General features: G+C 59.7%; 1 protein-coding gene across 5 annotated transcripts in view; it reads right to left on the bottom strand.

Moving 5' to 3' along the window:
- Nucleotides 1-4251: 4251 nt before the first annotated feature.
- The window catches only part of ALPL (alkaline phosphatase, liver/bone/kidney), a 49430-nt gene continuing 33578 nt past the window's right edge, over nt 4252-20103 (bottom strand). For all 5 annotated transcript variants that reach the window (XM_004678575.2, XM_012722639.1, XM_012722638.1 and 2 more), the window contains exons 3-12: nt 17707-17826; nt 17275-17390; nt 16100-16274; nt 15146-15321; nt 12097-12240; nt 10345-10414; nt 8513-8647; nt 6561-6752; nt 5888-6007; nt 4252-5225 (exon numbers count right to left, since the gene is read on the bottom strand). In XM_004678575.2, the coding sequence (XP_004678632.1) occupies nt 4960-5225; nt 5888-6007; nt 6561-6752; nt 8513-8647; nt 10345-10414; nt 12097-12240; nt 15146-15321; nt 16100-16274; nt 17275-17390; nt 17707-17826 (1514 nt within the window). In that variant the 3' untranslated portion in view covers nt 4252-4959. The remainder of the gene's footprint in view (nt 5226-5887; nt 6008-6560; nt 6753-8512; nt 8648-10344; nt 10415-12096; nt 12241-15145; nt 15322-16099; nt 16275-17274; nt 17391-17706; nt 17827-20103) is intronic.

Raw genomic sequence — 20103 nt, 5'->3', positions numbered from 1 at the left:
GAAGTTCTAGCAGCACCCCTCAGGAGCCCCACTCTGGGGCGGAGGCCTGCCTCTCTTCCAAGCGGTGTGGCTTCAAACCTGATCTTTCTGCTTCCATTTCTTCATGTAATACGGGACAGTCCCGGCTTTGGGTGGTTGGGAAGATGGATGGCTACGTGCCCCGAGAGGCAGGGCGGTGCTCAGGCGGCACCAGAGAAGTGCTTGGGCTGTGACGTGGCTGGTGTGCCCTTGCCTCTGATCCTCAGCCTCTGTTCAATGGGCAGGAGGAAGAGGTGGTCCTGCCCGGGCAGACCCCAGCCCAGCCTGCACCCTGCTAGTCTGGGGGACACACGTGTGCCACCCACCCTGAGGCTGGGCATGGTGATTAGAGCTGCCCCAGGACGCCACACTGGGAACCCAAATCCTCTTCTGAGAACTTAATCCCCTCCCTGACCCCCAGATTGGCTGGCTTAGATCTTGGTGGGAGGCCTGGGTTAGCCACAGGGCTAATTATAAAGTGCTGGCTGGAGCTCTCACTACCCCTATGGAAGGGCTCATGGGCCAAGGTGGTTTTCACTGAAGTGATAGATTAGCGTCCGGGAGGCCTGGGCACAGTGTGGGCTGGAGTCAGGGAGGCCTGGGTTCAGCCATGGCTGTCACACGCCGTGGCCCGGGAGCAGGTCTCTCTACCCTGCCGAGCCTCAACTTTCTCACGGGAGGTGAGCGTGTCCACCTCCCATGGGGTTGCTATGGGCAAAGCTTCCCTCGGCAACCACCTTGTTGCCTGTGCTAGTCACAGGTGCCTGTCGGGTGCAGGGTCTGTGGTAGGTCCCCGCTGTCCTGCCTCAGCCTCCGGGCAGTTTGTTTGCTGAGCGATCCATTCATGGGGTGACCCAGCTTCTTTCTTGGCCAGAAGAGGGGTTGGGACTCAGGCACACGTTTGGGGCTCCTTCCCCTCCTGTCTCTGTGGCCTGAGCCAGTCTAACGGCCACTGTGCTGTTGTTTCCAGTTCTCTTCCTGAAGTTGCCCTTGAAACTGGCTGCCAAGATATTTTGAAAAATGGTAGTTTCAGCTCCAGAACCTTCCATGGCTCCTCAAGTTCCTCCTGCTCAGCTCCCAGCTTGTTGGAATAGCATTCAAGGCCCTCCTGGCCACCTCTCCTCTAGGACCAGCATGTACAGGGTAGGTTCACTATCCATGCTGGTGGACAGATAAGGGGGTGTCCCAGAGAGCTGGTGGATTTTTCAGTCTTTAATGCTCTCCCGGGGAACCAGGTACATAGGCTCACCAGGCAGGGAGGCTGGCAGGCAGGCACCTGAGCCTCCCAGGCCCCCACAAATCTTGAGCTCTTTCTCTGGGACCTCTCTCGTGTCATCTCGTGATCTCGCTACTTCTGTAGCCACGCAGGTGTCCTGCTGCTGCTGCTTTTAGCCCACCTCTAGGCCCAGGTGTGCACACTTACACACGCGTGCACGCCCACACGCAGGTGTCCACAATCAGGCACGCGTGCCCTGCACCCAGGCTCCCAAGCACCTTCTGCATTAACACAGCCAAGGCTGCAGGTGATAGCAACGAGGCTAGTGGTATAAAGACCTGATTAATCCACTTACCTCACACCCCTAGTGTTTTCTCTGAAGTCCCCTCCGTGCTCATGTCCTGCCTCAGGTCCAGTCTGGCCTCTAGCCAGACCTTCAAATTTTTCAAAAATGTGAGAAATTCAAAGCCTATATGAACATTCCCAATGTTTAAAGACCCTGTGAGGATAATCAGACTGGCTGGGGAGGGTGTGAATTGAAAGACTCTAAAATTGAGGAAGATGGCCGCCCTCCTATGCTTCCCAGGTCCTTCCTGACAGAACAGTGGTTTCCACAGGCTCCGGGCACTTTTACCCTCTAGAAAGCTAGTGAGTGGAGGCCAGGTGTGCTGCTAAACATGGCTCAGTAGAGAACAGAATGGTCGTCAGTGCTGCCATGGAGTTGGTGAATAAGCAGCCACACAACTGAAAACTACATTTCCCAGCTTGCTTTGCAGTAGAGGGGTCACATGATGAGATCTCACCAATCACCTGCCAGTGGCACTGATGTGTGTTGTTTCTAGGAAGAAGTGGTCAAAGGCAGGCGAAGCCTCCTCCCTGGCATCCCCTTCGTTCAAGGTCACAACATGGAGAGCGCCTGGTCTCCATCACCTAGCTGAGGCATCACCAGGCACCTGGGCTGGACATAGGCCCTTGGGTTAAGCTGTTGAGATTTCTGAATTTTTCTTTGAAAGAAAACAGGGTTAGCTGAATAAATAGAAGAGGATGTTTCAGGTCATCTTTGTTCTTCCTCACGAAGGCGTCTGAGGTCAGGGAAAAAACTTGTGCAGGTTGTGCTGTCTCCTCAGTGTCCACCGCGCGGTCCTGGCACGGACGGGTGGAGCAGCGCTTCTGCGTACACCCCGACTTGGCCTGGGACTCAGCCCCGTTACAGAAAAGGAGCCTGAGCACGGTGCCTGCACACCATCCACTGCTCCTGAGGCCACTTCAGCTCACGCCTGAGCTCAGGGCGGGAAGAGCTCCTCGTTCCTAGTGGGGTCCTGGACACTCCGTGGACACTGCCGGCCACTCCTGGCTACTCCACATTCAGCCCTAGCACTGAATATCAGCCACGTCACAGAAGTTTCCCGAGTTTATAGCAACGAGAAAGCAAAGGGCGGACGTGAATCCCGTCTGTCACTCACAGCCTGGGGCCTTCAGCGAGTCTCAGGTTGAACAGAGACACCGGCACCCCGCTGTGTCCTTGCACATTTAATATCCCAGCACATGCCTGGGGGGCTTCCTTTGGGCCCTACAAGTGGGGCTGGGGGCCAGGGGTTCATCGGCCTGGGAACAACCCTTAGCTAAGGAAGGATGAGTGCTGGAGAATAAACACCCCCGCTCCATGGCCCCAGGGTGGGATGACTCTGAGGGGAGTCCGCTGCCCCTCCCCTGGTGTGGCTTCGCACCCTCATGTACAGTGGCGACAGGCAACCTGAGCGACTCAGCCTTCCTCACCTGTTTCTCTCACGTGCCTCTTCTCCACCTGGTGCTTTCCTGAGTTCCTTTTACAAGCCACTTGCACTCAGAGCTCTGCCTTAGGAAACCCATCCTGAGGCACGTCCATTGCTGAATTTTTAAAAATTGACTGCTTAAATGTGAACTCAAAGGAGTGTTGAAATAACACTGCAGCGACAAGAGAGAAATCGGAGGCATCACCCCAAAACACGATGTGGTACAGTTCAAGGCAAGGTGTCGGGAATACGGGTGTAAGCCTGTGTTTTTGAGTCTGTACCCAGGGACAAGCTTGGCTGTGCCTCCCTTTGCCAGGAAACTCGGGGGCAAATCCGCACTGCCACTTCCATTCCTGAAGGATGTCCCACTTCTGACAGCTTCTCCCCCTCCTTGAGTCCCCCCAGCCCCCACATGCTGTGAGTCATTGGCATTGGCTGCCTCCATCCTGGCTGGCGGGAGGCTGGAGATGCCTTATAACAAATAAAGGAAGTCATTGGTGTAGGAGGGGGCTGTAGCTGGGACACCAGCATTCAGATCCCAGCCCCTCACCGTGGGGAACCTCGAGCAATCTCTTCACCTCCCACATCCTCATCCTCCCTCTTGTGCTGTGGCTGGGTCTGCTTCCCAGCGGGGATGAAGAAAGCGTTAAGATCAGAGTACGGCAGATGGCGAATGATCAAGGGTCATCGCCCCATTTCTTATGGGGACTTTCACTCCACGCGGGGAAAGGAGGAGACTTGGGCGTTCTGGTGACTCCAGTGTCGGGGTAATCTTGAGTCCAGCAGCCAGACTTGCAATTAGGACCGGACAGACGATCACAATGGCCTGCTGGGTTGAAGGCAAGAGAATGTCTGGCCTCCACCGTTACCGTTTTAAGACTGAGAACGGTGTCAGCCAACTCAGTGCTCTTGGTATGACTGAGGAGTAAAGGAATGAGTGAGCATATATCCTGCTGTTTGTGGGCACAGAGCAGTGAGGGCTTTGTGGGGGCCCCCCCGAAGGCCCTCCTGCTTCTCAACCCTTGCAGCAACTGGGCCTTCTGCATCTTACAGACAAAAAACCGGAAGGCAGGAGGGAGCTCAAGCAATTTGCCCCAAGTCATCCAGGTGGAGCAGTGAAGCTCCCCAAAGGCCCCTCCCCCCCGCCCACCCACCTGCTCCCCTGGGACTAGCCCAGCTCTCCCCAAAGAGATGAGCTTATTTCAGTGGCTTCCTCCCTGACCACAAAGACTCTGTCCTCAGAAATATTTGGAAAGTTTTATTGAAATGTTTTGTGTTCCCTTTTAACCAACACCGAAAAGAGAAAATTTTTTTGCTGTCCCAAACAGGAGAGTCACTTCAGAGGGGAGCTGGCATGTGTGCTCAGAGCAGGAAGCGTCTGTCCTGCCAGGCTGCTCTTCCCAGCCGGCCACCCTGGGGCTGGGCTGCCCGAGCCAGGAGCGGACTTCCTGGGAGTCCTGGAAGGTTCACAGCGAGTGAGTGAGCAAACCCCCATCCTGGGGAGGACGTGGTCTCCCCTGCAGTAGGGCTGGGCGTGGGCAAAGCCTGGTGGGGCCTGGCGGCTTCCAGAGGGAAGGAGAGGAGGAGTGGGAGGGTGAGATCCAGGATGTTCCATGGAAGCTCAGGGCCTCCAAGTCTGGAGAAATATATTTGCTAGAAAAATAAGATGCTTTGAGAATGTCTGCAGTCTTTGCTCTGCCTGCCCAAAAGAGACCTACCCTGTTGGTCAAAGGGACGGTGGGAAGGGGCCAGAGGCTGCAGGCCAGGACCTGGCAGACGACTCCAGAGGGGGTGAGGCAGGCAGTGGACTTTGGTGTCCTAGGTCTCCTTTCTGGCAGCTGCAGAGGCTCCAGAGGCCTCCGCCTCCCCGCCCCTTGAGGTCGGGCAGCTAGGTAGTGCTGGGAGAGGGAGGCTGCCCTCTGTCACGGCTAGTGGGTGCCCAGGCGCCAGGCCTCAGAACAGGATGCTCAGGGGGAGCAGGGCCAGCAGGAGCAGCAGGGGACCTGGAGAAGCGCTGCTGGCTGAGCTGGCGGAGGCACAGTGGTCGTGGTTAGCACCGATGCAGGCGGCGTAAGCCATCACGTGGGGGATGTAGTTCTGCTCGTGGACGCCGTGCAGCAGGTGCGCCATGGGGCCCTTGGCGAAGACGGCGACGTCCTCCCCGCCGTGGGTCTCGTGGCGCAGCGGCACAGCAGACTGTGCCTGGTAGTTGTTGTGAGCTGCGGGCAGGAGCAACACTTGCTGAGAATGTGCCCGGACCTGTGTCACAGAGCAGCCTCACTGTGCCCCTTCCAAGCCGCCTCACACGCCCCGTTTCGTAGGAGAGACTGGGGCTCGGCGTGGGGAAGTCATTTGCGCCAGGCCGTGGGATTCAGACCCCAGTCTGCTCTGACACGGAAGCCTGTACTTTCAACTCAGAGAGAAAATCAACCCCATCTGGGCTGTCCAGATGTGTAAGAGTCACCCCAGGGGCCCCTCTTACCACTGGCTTCTGCATTAGCCCCCAGGCACTAGGGATACAAAAACAGTCAACAGCATGGATATGGTGAACAAATTGCTATGGCTTCCTCCGCGGAATATTACACGGCCAGTAAAAGTGACGGTAACATAGCAAGTGCCTACATGGGCCGGAACTATGCTAAGCTCATCAGGCCCAACTGGTTCTTTAGACAACCTTAGGTGGCAGAACCCTTATAAGGAGGAAACTGCCTCAGGTCACAGAGCTTTTAAACCATAGAGGGGGATGCAGACTGAGGTTGTTCCGATTCATCTGGCTACTCTGAGATCCCTAACCTTGACCACACGCTTCCAGTCTGTTCCCAAGCCCATCCCCAAGGGTGCCCGGCCCCATCCCAGCCCTGGGTCTCAGCAGTACACTCACCATAGTCCACCATGGAGACATTCTCCCGCTCACCACCCACCACCTTGTAGCCAGGCCCGTTGCCATACAGGATGGAAGTGAAGGGCTTCTTGTCTGCGTCACTCACCATCGGGGCCAGACCTGCTCAGGGGACAGTGATCCAGGGGTTACACTGTAGCATCAGGATGCAGACTGCAGTGTGGCAACCCCTGAAAGCTCTGAACCGCCTCTATGAAGTCCTGCCAGGCTGCTCTTCCCAGCCAGCCACCCTGGGGCTGGGCTACCCGTGCCAGGAGCGGACTTCCTGGGAGTCCTGGAAGGTTCACAGCGAGTGCGTCCTCTTGGGGAGGACGTGGTCTCCCCTGCAGTAGGGCTGGGCATGGGCAAAGCCCGGTGGGGCCTGATTGCCTTCAAACTAGCCATCCTCAGTTTCACTTGCCCACATCCCTCCCACCTGCAGCAGGTCACACTTCTGTCCACCCACCCACCCTCGCCTGTACCACCTACGCACTCAGCTCACTCCACAGCCGGCCGCGTCCCCCCGCCCCCATCCGTCAGTAACTCTTCCTCCCTACCCAGTTCTCTCCAGTCCTACCTGTGCCCACCCAGGCTTGCTGGTTCTCACCCCACTCCTGCTCCTAGATGGCCACTCCCCGGGAGTGCCCAGTGTCCACCCCAGCAAAGGCCCACCTACCAAAGATAGAGTTGCCTCGGGGCGTGTACCCGCCGAAGGTGAAGACGTGGGAGTGGTCAGCAGTGACAATGGTCAGCGTGTCTTCCAGGGAGGTCATGGTGCCTGCCTGCCCGATTGCCTGGTCCATCTCCACTGCCTCGTGCAGTGCCTGCTTGGCTTTGCCCTCGTGGTGGCCATGGTCAATCCTGCCTCCTTGGGACACCAGGGCAAAGGCCTCACATGAGGGGGATGGAAGACCCGTACCCCCAGGTCTGCCCTATCACAGGACGGCACGCTGCCCTCAATCTTCACAGCCACCCAGAGGGCGCATTGCTGGAGCAAAGGCCCAGCATGGGCAGCCCAGGGCCAGGTCTTAAAGCGGATCCACCTGGCTGGAACGCTTGGCCTCTTCCCCTCCCACGCTGCTCCTGTTACATCTTCACCTGAGGAAACTCAGAGTCAGGGGAGGGCAATACCAGCCAAGTGCCAGGTCTGGCAAGCTGATGTCTCATCTCCCCTTTGCAGCTCTAGCGGACAGGGGTGGCACCATGAGCCCCACTGACAGGTGAAGCACCTGAGGCCTAGAGTGGGGACATGAGCTACCCGAGGCGGGAGTCACTCACATGCCCTGCAATTCTGGCGTGACTGACACACCCTGCTCTCCGCCTCCACTCTGAGTACACCCTCTGAGCTGAACCTACAGCACACTCTGGAAGGGTGGGGGAACCCTCGGTGCCCAGGCAGTGCTGGGCAGTGTCCATGGCAGGCTTCCATATAGGCCTGTGGAAGCCCAGATGCCAGGGCACCTCCCCCAGGGAGCACTGGGGGCCTGGCCACAATCCTGGCTTAAAGGTCATGGCTTAGGGCCATGTGACCTGAGGGAGCACCTCCCTCTCTGAGGGGAAGACGCTCCCTGGCGGACACTGTCGGCTCTGAGGGTCCTGAGCCGGGCGCCTCACTGTCTTCCCCGCCCGCGAGCAAAGCCTCCCCACTGGGCCTGGCGGGCTGGCAGGGTGGGCCGCCCTTTGTTGTGGCTTTGAACCAGTTGGCCTGGAGGGCCCAGTCCAGGCCCTGCTCACAAAGAGGACAGCTCTCCAGGGAGCCTGTGCTCACCACGGCTGGTTTCTGGCCGCTTCCTCGGCGTCAGAGGCCTGTTCAGGGCCAGGCCGAGACCGCCGTGCTTGAGTGGGAACCCTGGGGTTTGGCAAGAAGGACACTAGGCCGGCTGGTGGCCGCTGGCCTGTGGAGGGTGGAGAGCCCGAGGGTGCGTGTGGTGAGAGTGGAGTGTGTGTGCTCGTAGAGCTCCGTGGGGCAACGTCGGGAACCATGTGGACAATAGCCACTGGAACTGTGGTAGACTCCGGAAACGTTAGCACTTCCTCACACTTCCTATTGTTACTGACTTGGCACTTTATGATTATATAATAGCTAATAATAGGAACAGGATTTACTTTGGCTGGGCCCTGTGCCAAGTATTTCACGTCTCTGAATGCAGTGGATGCTCATAACCCTCCTGTGGAAGGGGACGTTTTGGGGCCCAAGGACGGCAGCATTAGCAAAGAACCCAAGGTCAACTCGGGGGCCTCGACATAGCCCTAGGGAGCCCCGTGAATGTCAGCATGCAGTGTTGGGAGCCAGGGAGGATCTGAGAGTTTGTTTCTGGTGAAGCGAAGTTGATGGGGACTGCAAGCCCTTCCAGAGCCGGGCCTCAGGAGGGACCAGAACAAGGAAACCCGTGGCCCCTTTCAGGGAGCCTCCTGGACTGCTCGGCGCCATCTACATACCAGAGGACAACAGCCAGCTGGCCTAGAAGCTTCAGCATCAGTCCTTTCTTCCCCAGTCCACAACTGAGGGATTTCCCCTCTGCTTAGGCCCGTCTATGCTTTTTGAGCCCTGACCTGCCTGTTCCCTGAGCCCGGGGGGTCTCTGGAAGCTCCCAGGGAAGGGACCCTGAAGCCAGCCTGGGGCCCTACCTTCCACCAGCAAGAAGAAACCTTTGGGATTCTTGTTGAGGATCTTGATGGCCACCTCCACCATCTCGGAGAGTGATGGGTCGGTCACGTTGTTCCTGTTGAGCTCATACTGCATGTCCCCGGGCTCGAAGAGACCTGAGGCGGCATAGGAGGACGCGGGGGTCCATGTTCGCGATCCTGCCGGACCCCCAAGGAGCCCCGTGTCTCTGGGAACAGATTTCCCACATACAACGTGGTGCAGAGAGGGGGGAAGAAGCTCCTTGGCTGCTGTTGTGGGCCTGAACGGTCCTGGGGGCTTTGGGGTACACGTCCTTCCACCCGCGCAGGCCCCACCATGGCAAGGGGCTCACCACCTTACAGATGCGGGAAGCTGAGGTACGGTGTGCAGGGACCAGCTGTTTTCAGCCACCAAGTGGCAGATCTGGGATCCAGACCCATCAGTCTAGCCCCGGCCTCAAGGGCCCCTGACACATGACGACAGGCCGGGACGGTGTCGGGGCTGCAGGGCAGCTGGGTGTATGCTGACGGGTCACTTGCCAGGCTGCAGGGCAGGTGCTTGTGCAGTGAAGCAGCAGGTTTGGGGTCACTGTCCCTCCTGTTCCCTGAGCTGGGTTTTCTCACTTGTAAAATAGATGAGGGAGCCATTCTTTGCCCCATCACGCGCCACCATGTGGACCCGGTTGGGGTTTCAGCTCTGGATGTCCCCTGGCTAGTGCACAGCCTCCGTGGTGGTGACCAGTAACCCTGCTGCCCGGAGTGCATCCTCGCCCCCTCCCCCGCGGAGGTCCCGCGACGCCCCGCCGGCTTCTGCCTCGCCCTTATCGGTGTCTGGGGACGCCCCCAGCTCGATGGGGAGGGAGGCTCAGGGGCAGGAACCCCGGCACAGGGCCGGGCGGGAGAGCACCTGCCAGGCGACTGACCTCCTGGGGGACCCTGCCAAGCGCCCTCCCCACAGGGACTGTGTGGAGTAATAAATGTTTACTCTTATCTCAAACTGCTGAGCTTGGGGAGAATTTACTGCACAGCGGTAGCTCGGTTAATCCTCACGACAAACCGAAAGCCCTATCATTACCCCCACTATACAGGAGCGTCACCGCCCCTGTTTTCCAGAAGAGGAAATCGAGGCAGAGGAGAGCATTGCCCGGGGCACGCCGCTCCTGCCGCTCCTGGTGGCGAAGTGGGCTCGAACCGAGCCCTGTGCTCCGGGCTCCAGGGCCACGAGTGCAATGTGGAGCTCTCTGCATGTGTGTGGGGGGGGAGAGTGAGGGGTCATGGGGAGGTAGGGTGGGGGATGGGGGCCTTCCAGGCACTCAGGTCCCAGCCCCCCTCTCCAGGGACATACCCAGTGGGGAAAGCACACAGGACATTTTGCCATCACTTGCTGGGCGCAACGTGCAGGGCCCGCGGGGCCATCACCTGTGCCCCACTCCCTGGGGAGAAGGGCCCACTGCCCAGTCAAGACCAGCAGAGACCACCCAGATAGCTGTCAGGGGTGAGGCGCTGAGCACGGGGCACCCACCTGGGTGGGAAGTGCCTGACCAGCCAGGGCGCAGAGCCGCCGCGACCACAACTCTCCTCTGCTGTGTGACATGCTACGGTGCGCTGGCCCTCTCTGAGCCCCAGCTGCCCCTGTCTGTGCCCCTGGCCTCTGCCCCTACAACCAGCTGACTTCAGCCTTCATTCTGTGACCCACAGCCCTGCCCCACCCTCCTGGGTCCAGAGCCGGGGGCAGGTACTAAGCAGGGGGCGGGCTGAGGCGTCCTCCCTGGGGGCTAGACCCAGCCCAGGGCACCCACGGGCTGCCCTCCACTCGGCCCCGCTCCTCGACTCACCCAAGAGGTAGTCCACAGTGGCAGGGTCCAGGCTGAGGAGCTCGGTGCGGTTCCAGACGTAGTGAGAGTGCTAGGAGGAAGCGCTGTGTCAGCTGTTTCCCTGGCCACTGAGCCGTCCCCCAGGCCCCCTGAGGACCCAGCGTCCTTGCCCTCAAGCAATGGCAAACACATCATTCCAATGAAGAGGGATGAGCTGCTGAGGGGTGTCGGGAGCCCAGAGGTGGGGCCAGGGAGGTTTCCTGGCAGCGGTGATGTCCTGTTGGGGTCCCAGATGACCAACAGTCTCAAGTCGGGAAACTGGATTTCTAGCAAGTAACAGGGCTCACGGCGCAAGTCACAAGGGGACTTGGTGTCCACTGAGGGCATGTGTGCCTGTGTGTGTGCGTTCTGGGCGCTGTGGAGAGCTGGGGGGGCGAGTGAGGCCCTAGCTCTGCCCATCCAAGGTGGGGGGGCATCCAAGGGGTCTAATAAGGAACTGCTGCTTCCTTGGGGTGCAGAGGCCGCAGGGGGAGGCCAGCCCACTTGCCAGGAAGCAGCACTGTCGGGGCCTGGGCGGGGGTCCCGGCACTAGCTGGGATCTCCTGAGTGTCCTGTGGAGGCCCCTCGCCTGCTCTGGCAGTGGCTTTGGCGATGGCTTTGGGCTCAGCGCTTGCCAAAGTCGGGGCTGCTGGGGGAAGGAGCGTAGGGAAGCTAAGAAGTGCAGCTAAGGCTCCCCTTCACTGATCGCCTCCCTGAGCTGGCTTGCGGGTGCCGTCTCCCGCAGCCCTCACACCAAGCCTCCAGGAGAGGTGCTGTGGTTCCATTTATGACTCCCAGGACGAGCATTTCAGGAACAGATGCCCCTCAGACCGTCCAGTCCAGGGGTTTGGACTTCTCTCTCCCTTTGGGGTCTAGAATTAGCTCCACCCTGCCAGGGCCAGAGGAGTAAGCTCTGCCCCCATGTTCCACAGAGAGAAACTGAGGCTGGGAGGGGCCATGCCCCAACTTGGACAGGGAAGGCGCACTGGTCCAGCCTGTGCTGAGTCAGAGGACTGGAAAAGGATCAAAGTGGCCTGGCCCCACCCCACCAGCCCTGGGGGCCCTGCCCGGCCCCCCCAACCTTGCTCTCGAGGCCCTATCCCACCAGGCCTCCCCCGGGGCCAGGCCTGGAACCCTCAGAAACCCAACCCCAGCGTGACATCAAAGTGGCGGCCGGGCTGTTCCCCACTGTCTTCAGCACTGACCACAGCCATTTCCAGACCCCAGCTGCCCCAGCCCAGTGGCCAGCAGCACAGATTTAAAGGGCCAGAGGCCAAGCCCTTCCCCAGTCCAGGCCAAAGCCAACTCACGGCGGAGGGCCTCACACCCTAGCTGGCACATGCCCGCCCGCCGCCCGGCCTGCCAGAGACTCTGCGCCTTCCACTCGCTTCTCCCTCTGCCAGCTTCCGTGGGCCTCGGCTTTCTGCCACCTGCACCGACCTGTTCTGTAGCTCTCGCGCCCGGTGCAGGGCCCGCACACGGCAGGGGCTCAGGCGGACTGAATGTCCGTGAATGTCCATGAATGTCCTGAATGTCCATGTTGCGCTGACCCACCGCCTGCTGTACTGCCTACTTCTCTGGGGCCTTTCCAGAAGGAGCTGACCACCTACCACGTGACGTTCACACACATCTCACTGAGCCCACTGAGGTAACAGCTCTGACCCCCATTTTACAAAGGAATAAACAGACTTGGAGAGGGCTCACCCCACCCTGAGGGACCTGCAGACCGGCTACCTTGTGTCCAGGTTTGAAGTTCTTCCAGATGTTGATGAGGTCCAGGCCGTCCAGCCTCGTGCCCCGGGCCTTCTCGTCCAGCTCATACTCCACGTCGGTTCTGTTCTTGGGGAACATATACTTCCGGCCGCCCCCCATGATCACCTGACATGGACAGAAGCCTTCAGTATCATAGTACCAAGCCCCCCTTCACCCCACTGGAGAGCTGGGAGGCCTGAGGGTGGGGTGGCTACTTCACCAGCATGTGGAGTCCAGTTCAGGTCACGCCGTCCACTGTGAGCTCATGTTCCAACTTGGACAGAGGAAAACCACAGGTCTGGGGGGGAGGGTGGTTTGGGGCTTCTGGGTGGAATATGGGAGCTACAGCTAACATCCTCTGCCTGACACATAACTCCACTTGCGGACGATCAACGCCAGCTACGGAGACCCCCACGCCCCCCAGTGTCGGGCATGAAGCCCTTGGGAGACTTTCTCTTCCAACCTCTTGCGAAGGCTTCAGGAGAGCCGGTGACACTCATTTCCCAGATATAGAAATGGACTCAGAAATGTGATTTTGTGCCCCCAACACCACCAAGCCAGTCAGTGGCAGACCCAGGATTCGAACCTGGCCCCTCTGACCCAGGCACCAGAACCCTACCGCTCCTGCAGAGCCGAGGACGGGACTCCAAGAGTCTCCTGTCCCCACAGATGCCCGCGGGCAGGAGGCCGCAGCCAGGGAGGCCCAGGCTGTCCAGCTGGGAGCCGGGCAAGCAGCGCAAGCCGCCCGGCCTGTGTCGTCCCCACCGGGCTAATTTTACCCACGGTGGCTGGCATGCGCGGGCGGACGGACGTGGGACTGTTTGTTTTCCTTGGGAGTCCATGTTTGAAGTCCTGACTATTTTTAAAACAGGAGCCAAGAGCATAACAGCCGCCGCCTGCGGTGACCACCACACCGGTGTCCTCCTGTCACCGAGGGCGTCAGCGGAGGCCGCCGCCCCTGGCTGACACCTGGGGCGGGCAGAGCTTGCTAGGGCGGGCCGGACCCCTCCGCACCCAGGCCGGCCTCGGCCCCTCCGCTACCCGCCGCTCCACTTCCCACGGAGGCTAGTTGTGCGGGGCTGGGGGGCGGGGGTCCGGCAGGTGGGAAAGGTACCCCGGGGTCAGGGAGGGCCGGAGGGCGTGGACTCATTCCCAGGGACCGAGGGCCCCCAACTATACGTGGGCATCACAGCCGCCCACGGGATGTTACAGCAGGCTCGCAAGGGGGAGGGTCGCCCAGGCACCCCGGGGTGGGCACTGGGGGAGGCCGGGAGCCCACATCAAAGGATTCCCACAGGCAAGTGCCTCCCTGCGGCCCACCCGGAGCGCTGGGGGCAGGGCAGGCCGGGAGAAGGTCACTGGCCCCTGCCCCCACCATTGTTCCCACAGAACCTGACCCCTTGGCATGTTCAGAGTGGAAAGTGAAGCCCCCAATCTTCATGCCGGGAGCCTCATCATTTCCAGGCCCAACAGGGACTTCACACGGGCTCATTAAACTCCAAATAACAGACTTGCTGTTTGACTTTAGGGTTTGGGTTTGTGTCTTTCTTTTTTTTTTCAGCTAAAGATATTTATTTTCAGGGCGGGACACCAAGATTTTTGTTTCATGTACAGTCTGGGGACTGGGGGGCTTTGGGGTGGTGCTGATGCAGGGCAGAGGTGGAGGAAGAGGATGAGCAGGAGAGAGGGAGGCAGGAGGCGCCTCCCTCACGCACACCTCAGATCTTGCCTCCAGGCACCCCAGGAGCCCTCTCCCTCCCCTCACCCCAGCCTGAGAAGTCTCCCTCTACTCGGTTTTCCCTTAAGTTCCTGTCCCCCCATCTCGGGCTGTTCCTGCCAAATCTCTCTGAGGAGCAGCCCTGTAATTATACCCTGTGCTTGTACAACAAATGTTCTCACATCCATGACCTCATCGTGGCCTCCAGCGGCCTCAGAACAGTTGGGGGTGGGGGCTTTCTGTTCTTGGGGCACAGGTAGAGAAACTGAGGCCCAGGGAGGAGAATCGATGTGCCCAGGACAGGCGTAAGTCAGGACAGCGGCTTGCCTTGCTAGGAGAGGTCACAGGACTGTTGGTCCTGAAAGGGGGTGTCTGATCCCTGTCTCAGGAAAGGGAGTGAGTGGGTGGGAAGAAGGGACTGTGGCACTCAGAAACTTGGGGGCCGGGGATGGGGCTTCTGGGAACCCACGTCTGGTGGGAGTAGAAACAGATGAGGGTAAATGGGGCTTGGGAGCTTCATCTGAGCCTCGCTGAACCCCCATTCTAGACAGAGGCTCAATCTCCTCACCGGCGCTTCACTTGGAAAAGGAACAAACCAGAGGTTCTCCTTGGAGAACACAGAGGGACCCATGTGGCATCGGGTTGTTGCCCAGGTTTTATGTGCTCCATGGTGCCCACGCTCGCCTTGGAAGGCAGGCACGTGTGGCTCACGCATGATTCTTCCATGTTCTGAGCACGCACTAGGGTCAGGCCCTGTGCCAAGCACTGCAGGGATTATTCTACCCAGATCTTGCAAAGTCCTTGCGAGGTGGGTGCATTTCACAGAGGGCTATGAAGGTTAAGTAACTGGTCCAAGGTTAAACAGCTAGTAAACAGCATGGCAAGGATTTGAACCCAAGTTTTTAAAATGAGAACTGGCATGAGCCATTGTCTACACCACCTTTTCTCTGGGCATGCTAGCTGCATGCGCAGGACACTTGGGGATGTGTGGGGCAGGTACTCCCCACAGATGCACCCCTTCCTCCCCCTGTTGGGGGGGTATGCAGTGCCCAGTTCCAATTATAGAATAGTCCCTGGGCGCCTGGTTCTTCGGGTGTGGTGGTGACCACATCAGGATTTATCCCTCAGCCCCACCTCAGAGAAATCCTACAGAGTCTCTCTGCCCCAACCACAAATCCCCTAATGGGCTGGGAGCCCTCCCAGGTGTGTAGGGAGCCACGCCAAGCTGCTTCTCCCAGACCAGCCTCGACCTGAGGCCTCAGTCCCACAGGCCCCGTGTCACAAGCCCGTCCATCTGTCCGTCCCCCCACTCACCTCGATGTCCCTGATGTTGTGCATGAGTTGGTAGGCGATGTCCTTGCAGCCCTGGCTCAGGGCCTCTGGGGGCATCTCATTGTCCGAGTACCAGTCCCGGTCAGCAGAGTGGGCGTAGGAGGCACTGGGGGTGGCGTGGTTCACGCGAGTGGTGGTCACTATGCCCACAGATTTCCCTGGGGCGTGGAAGAGGGGCTTTGTCTGGAGATGGGAGTATGTAAGCTGTCTTCTCCCTCCCTCTTCTAGCTCACTACTGGCCTGTCAGCCACTTCTGCCTGGGTCCCAGTGACCCCATTAACTCAGGGGTGGTGGCTTCCAAATATTATGGTAGCTCAGAACTACCATCTCCACCCCCTCACCCCTGCCCCTATCCACCCCCCCCCACACACACTCCCCAGGGTTTTTGAGCTATAACCATAACCACCTGGGCTGGGTCCTTCCCACCATCAGGACTCCTCAGAATCCCACTCCTGCAGGAGCCCTCCCACCCCCCACTCCAACCACATACTCTGCAAGAACGCAGGGACCCCTGTAAGGGATCTTGGTTGGATTGTGGTTCTGTCACCAGTGTGAGTCACCCTCACAACCCTGCGCCAGAATTCCTGGGGCTCATGCCAGGCCTCTCAACTGCACGGAGGAGTAGGCCTTCCCTGAACCCCCTGGGCTGGCACCCAGCCAGGCCCTTCACCTTCCTCACATCAAATCTAAAGGGAGCTGCGTGTTCATGGCCACTTAGAATTCTAATGGGTAAACTCAGGGGCCAGAAAGCTCCCTGAGAATCCCCCACGCCCCTAGTTCCCTGACGTGGAAGGGTTTCCATGAACATTGTATTCCCAGAACATCGTAGCTATACGAGCCCAGAACAGTATCTTTTCCTCCCTTGCCCTACTGTGCAGTTGAGAAGCAGCAGGCCAGCCGGCCTCAGAGTCCCCTCTGGCCACCACCTTCACTCACCAGCGTCCTTAGCCCAGCGCAGGATGGAGGTAACCTCGTTCCCCTGGGTGGTGTTGCACTGGGATCGCTGAGTGGCCGCACTCACCCCCACGGTGCCCTCGTTGGCCTTCACCCCACACAAGTAGGCAGTGGCAGTGCCCGCACTGTCAGGGACCTGCGCGTTGGTGTTGTAGGTCTGCAGTGGGAGGGAGGGTCAGGCCTCGGCCCTTCTGGCCGCCCACCCCACCCTCCTTCACACCACGGGACAGCCAGGAGACACAGGACCCCCTCCAGCCTTGGCTGAGTCCTGTCCTCTGGCTGTGCCCCCCACCAGAGCCACAAGCTCACCCAGTACCTGCTTCCCAGCCCCACCCCCGCCCCCTGGGGTGGCTAGGGCAGCTGCAAGGGAAAACACAGCTCTATAGCCTGTGAGGTGAGTCTGGAAGAGAAGTGGGGGCTGGGTCAGTGACGGTGGGGGCGACAGAGGGGGCGGAGAGGCACGTGATCCTGGGGAAAGGAGAGGGGGGTTCTTGGTAGAATGGAGGGGGTAGGACAGGGCAGTGGTGGGAGGAGGCAGGGTGTGGTGGGTAGAGAGAAAGCCCGGGTTGGAGTGAGAGGCTGGTACCCATTCCCTGTATAGTCACCCCAACCTCAGAACTCCAGTGGAGACCTGCCTGTCTCCCTCACCTCAGACTAAGAGTTCCCTGAAGGCACAGAGAACATCCCAGACCCTGCTATGAGCCTGAGCCTGGAGTGTCCTCAGGATATGGGTGACAGACCACCAGCAACCCCACAGCCTTGGGAATGACGATACCTCCCCCCAACCCTCACTCCCCAGCCTCAACCTTACACCATCATGGAAGCAACTTCCCGAATAGCCCTGGGAGAGCACAAAGGCGGGACACACACAGGGGTCGTGGGGGACCGAGGGGGCTCTGGGGAATCTCTGGCCGCTCTCACGCTCTCTTCCTGGGTGCTGGTTATACAGACAGGTGCGGCTTGTGGCATTCAAGCTGTGTGCTTTTCTCTCTATGTTCTATTCAACCGAGTCTTTAAAATCAGTGTGCTGAAACCGCCCAAGTCTTAGAAGTAGCTGCTGCTGTCGTCATTTCACAGAGGGGCAGGCTGGAGAGGACACCACCCCCGTCGACCTCCAGGTTGCCGAGCTCAGAGTGGGGGCTGGGGCCAGAGCTCACCTTGGAGAGAGCCACATAGGGGAACTTGTCCATCTCCAGCCTGGTCTCCTCCCCGGGGTTGTGGTGGAGTTGACCCTTGAGGATGCGGGCGGCCGTCACTGTGGAGACGCCCATCCCTGCCGCAGGGGTGGGAGCTTCAGTCTCGGGGTCCCTGCCTCTCCAATCAGCCTTCTAGAGCACCCAGGACTCTCTAGTCAAGTGCCAAAGTGGGCGGGCCCATGGGCGCCAGAGAATGACTCCTTCAATGAGACCCTCTCCTCCCTCCTCAGACCTCCGAGGGGCTGCCTGGCCGAGCAGACTTCTTGGATTCTCAATGTGGCCCGTCATCCTCTTAAACATGCCCCTGGGCCCAACCCCTTTAGCACAGCTCCCTTCACTTCTGCGGGGTCCTCCCTACCACCTACCCCCCTCCCTCGCACCCCCAGGCATCACCATCGCCCAGAAACATGATGACGTTCTTGGCTACGTTGGTGTTGAGCGTCTGAAGCCTCAGGGCATTTTTCAGGGTCTGCTGAGCTTGGTCTCTCCAGTACTTGGGGTCCTTCTCTTTTTCTGTACAGAGAGAGGGGCAGAGGTATTTGGCAGGGGGTGGCGACAGTTTCCCACCCCCAGACTTACAGCTACCCCAACTTCCCGTGGCAGAAGGCAGGAGGGAGCAGTGGCTGTCCCTCCCGTGAGCCAGTCCAAGCCTCAGACACACGTGTGGGTCCTCGTGCTTCTCCCCATGTCCCAGACGGAAGACACGCGTCCCAGAGACACCAAGCAAGGTGCCCAAGACCACACAGCACTGGCAGGCCCTGGCAGAGCTGGGCTTCACGCCAAAGCCCGTGCTCTTTCCTTCTACCTGGCAGAGACATTCTGTTACAGCCGCGAATGAGTTTCCCCAGCACAATTAGCAGGGTAATGTTTAACCCACTGCTGAGAACAAGCGACTGGCACCCAGACATCAATTATAAACTCAGCTGGGCTTGTTTACAGGTCAGGCGGTTCGGCGGGACCTGGCTGAGTGGCAGTGTGGATGATGGCAACGCTGGGAGCCGCCCTGCTTTTGTTTCCTGCTCAAGTTTAAAGTAGCCAAGGCTGATCTGACTCCTGTTTGGATCACTTAGCAAACAGGACGTTCTGCAGCCCTAATCTGGAGATAAAAGGGAACAAGGAATTCTCCGCCTTCTCCGCTCTCTCCCTCGCCCTCGAGTGCCCAGTCATCAATCCTCCCTTGCGAAGAACACAGCTTCAGCGGGCGACAGACCCTAATGGAAGCCGCAGCTGTGCCAAGTAGCTGCTGTGGGTTCAGTCACCCCTCACAGCCTGGTTTCATCCCCGGAGTTAGGGGACCCTCTTAGAATCATTATGAGGACTAAGTGGACACACCTGACCTATGGGAGAGGCGCACGCCCCCACAATCCCATCGCCTTTCCCGGAAGCCTTTTCTCTTCCAAGAGGAGGCCCAGAATCCCCTGTCCATGGGGTCAGCGTTTCCCACTGCGGGCCTTGGGCCCTGTCACACCTGCCCATGGGGGCACAGGAGCCCCAGATGGGGTCCCTGTGGGGATTCCCGTTCAGAGGCCGCCCATGGCCCAGGAGGGGTGGCCGAGGCGGGCCTTGTCCGAGATCACGTTGTCTGTGCACGGGCCTGGGGCACAGTCCTCATCTCTTGACGCAGCTCAGGCCTTCCAGCGGTGGGGGGAGAGCGAGGTGCTGTGTGTGCACGCACACATCCCAGCGGATGAGGAAATGAAGAGACTGAGGGTCCTGGCGTTGCAGCAGAACTGGGAGCCCACACGCCACGTGGCTGTACCCCTGGCCGTGGGCGCACGGGCCGGGGACGGAAAGAACCCTTGGACCCGCCACATGCCACACTCCTCCCCGCAAGGCTGCCCTGACATCACGCCCACGCCCACTCCTTAGCCCCCACCTTCACCCTGGCAGCCCCCCGCACCACCTCTTTCTTCCCACGGGGTCTGCTGAGCACATGGATTTCGGACCTCCCAGGCAAAGTCCTGCTGGAGGCTGGAGAGCGGCCCTGTCGCCAGCTGTGTGCAGGCAGTTCCTTCATGCCAGTTTCCGCCCCAGGAGAATCCCGCTACCAAGGGCAGACTCGGGAGGACGTGAGCTGAGCCGGGCACGCCCCGGGCCCGTGGCCCGTTGCCCACTGGCTCAGCGCCGGTTCCCACCACCGGCCCCCACCCCATGCCGCTGAGGCTTCGGTCGAGGGGCTTCTGTGGCCATCGGGTGGTGACGGGCTCCTGCCCACCCTGCCCTCCACCCGAGCAGCGGGCAGGCCCCCACCGCACCCCTGGGGCTGGGCTGACATCCTGCCCCGCACCTGGCCTTTCTCAACAGGAGCTCTGACGGCCTTACCAGGTGCGCCCTGACCTGGCCTCCTGCTAGATTGCCCTGAGCAGACCCCTGGCCCCTCTCAGTGGAGTCGCCCAGCGCCTGCTCCTGAGAAGGGCTTAGCTGGCATTGTGCGAGGGCTGGTTTCAGCAAGGCGAGCATCTGGAAGGCCGCTGCTTCCTGAGCCTGTTAGCGGCCTGTGCGGATCTCAGTGGTCAAGCCGGGGCACAGGTCAGCAGCGCCCGCTGGACGGCCCCATTTGTATGAGGTTCCAGACCAGCAAAACTAGTGGATGGGGACAGGAGCAAGCTCAGTCACCTCCTTTGACATGGGGGTGTGGTGGTGCGAGGGGTACCGGAGGCCTCTGGCGTCCCCGACAGGACCTGTTCCTTCTTGCTGGCGGTCACATCGGAATAAGAATATGTAAAACTCATCGAGTGAAACATCTGAGATTCTTGCACATTGCTGTACATTATGTCTAGTTTTGGAAAG

Source organism: Condylura cristata, unplaced genomic scaffold (genome assembly GCF_000260355.1).
Source record: "Condylura cristata isolate star-nosed mole 26May11 unplaced genomic scaffold, ConCri1.0 scaffold00008, whole genome shotgun sequence".
Classification (NCBI taxonomy): Eukaryota; Metazoa; Chordata; class Mammalia; order Eulipotyphla; family Talpidae; genus Condylura; species Condylura cristata.
The sequence above is the reverse complement of the archived record's forward strand: the minus strand, read 5'-3'. Positions and strand labels throughout refer to the sequence as shown.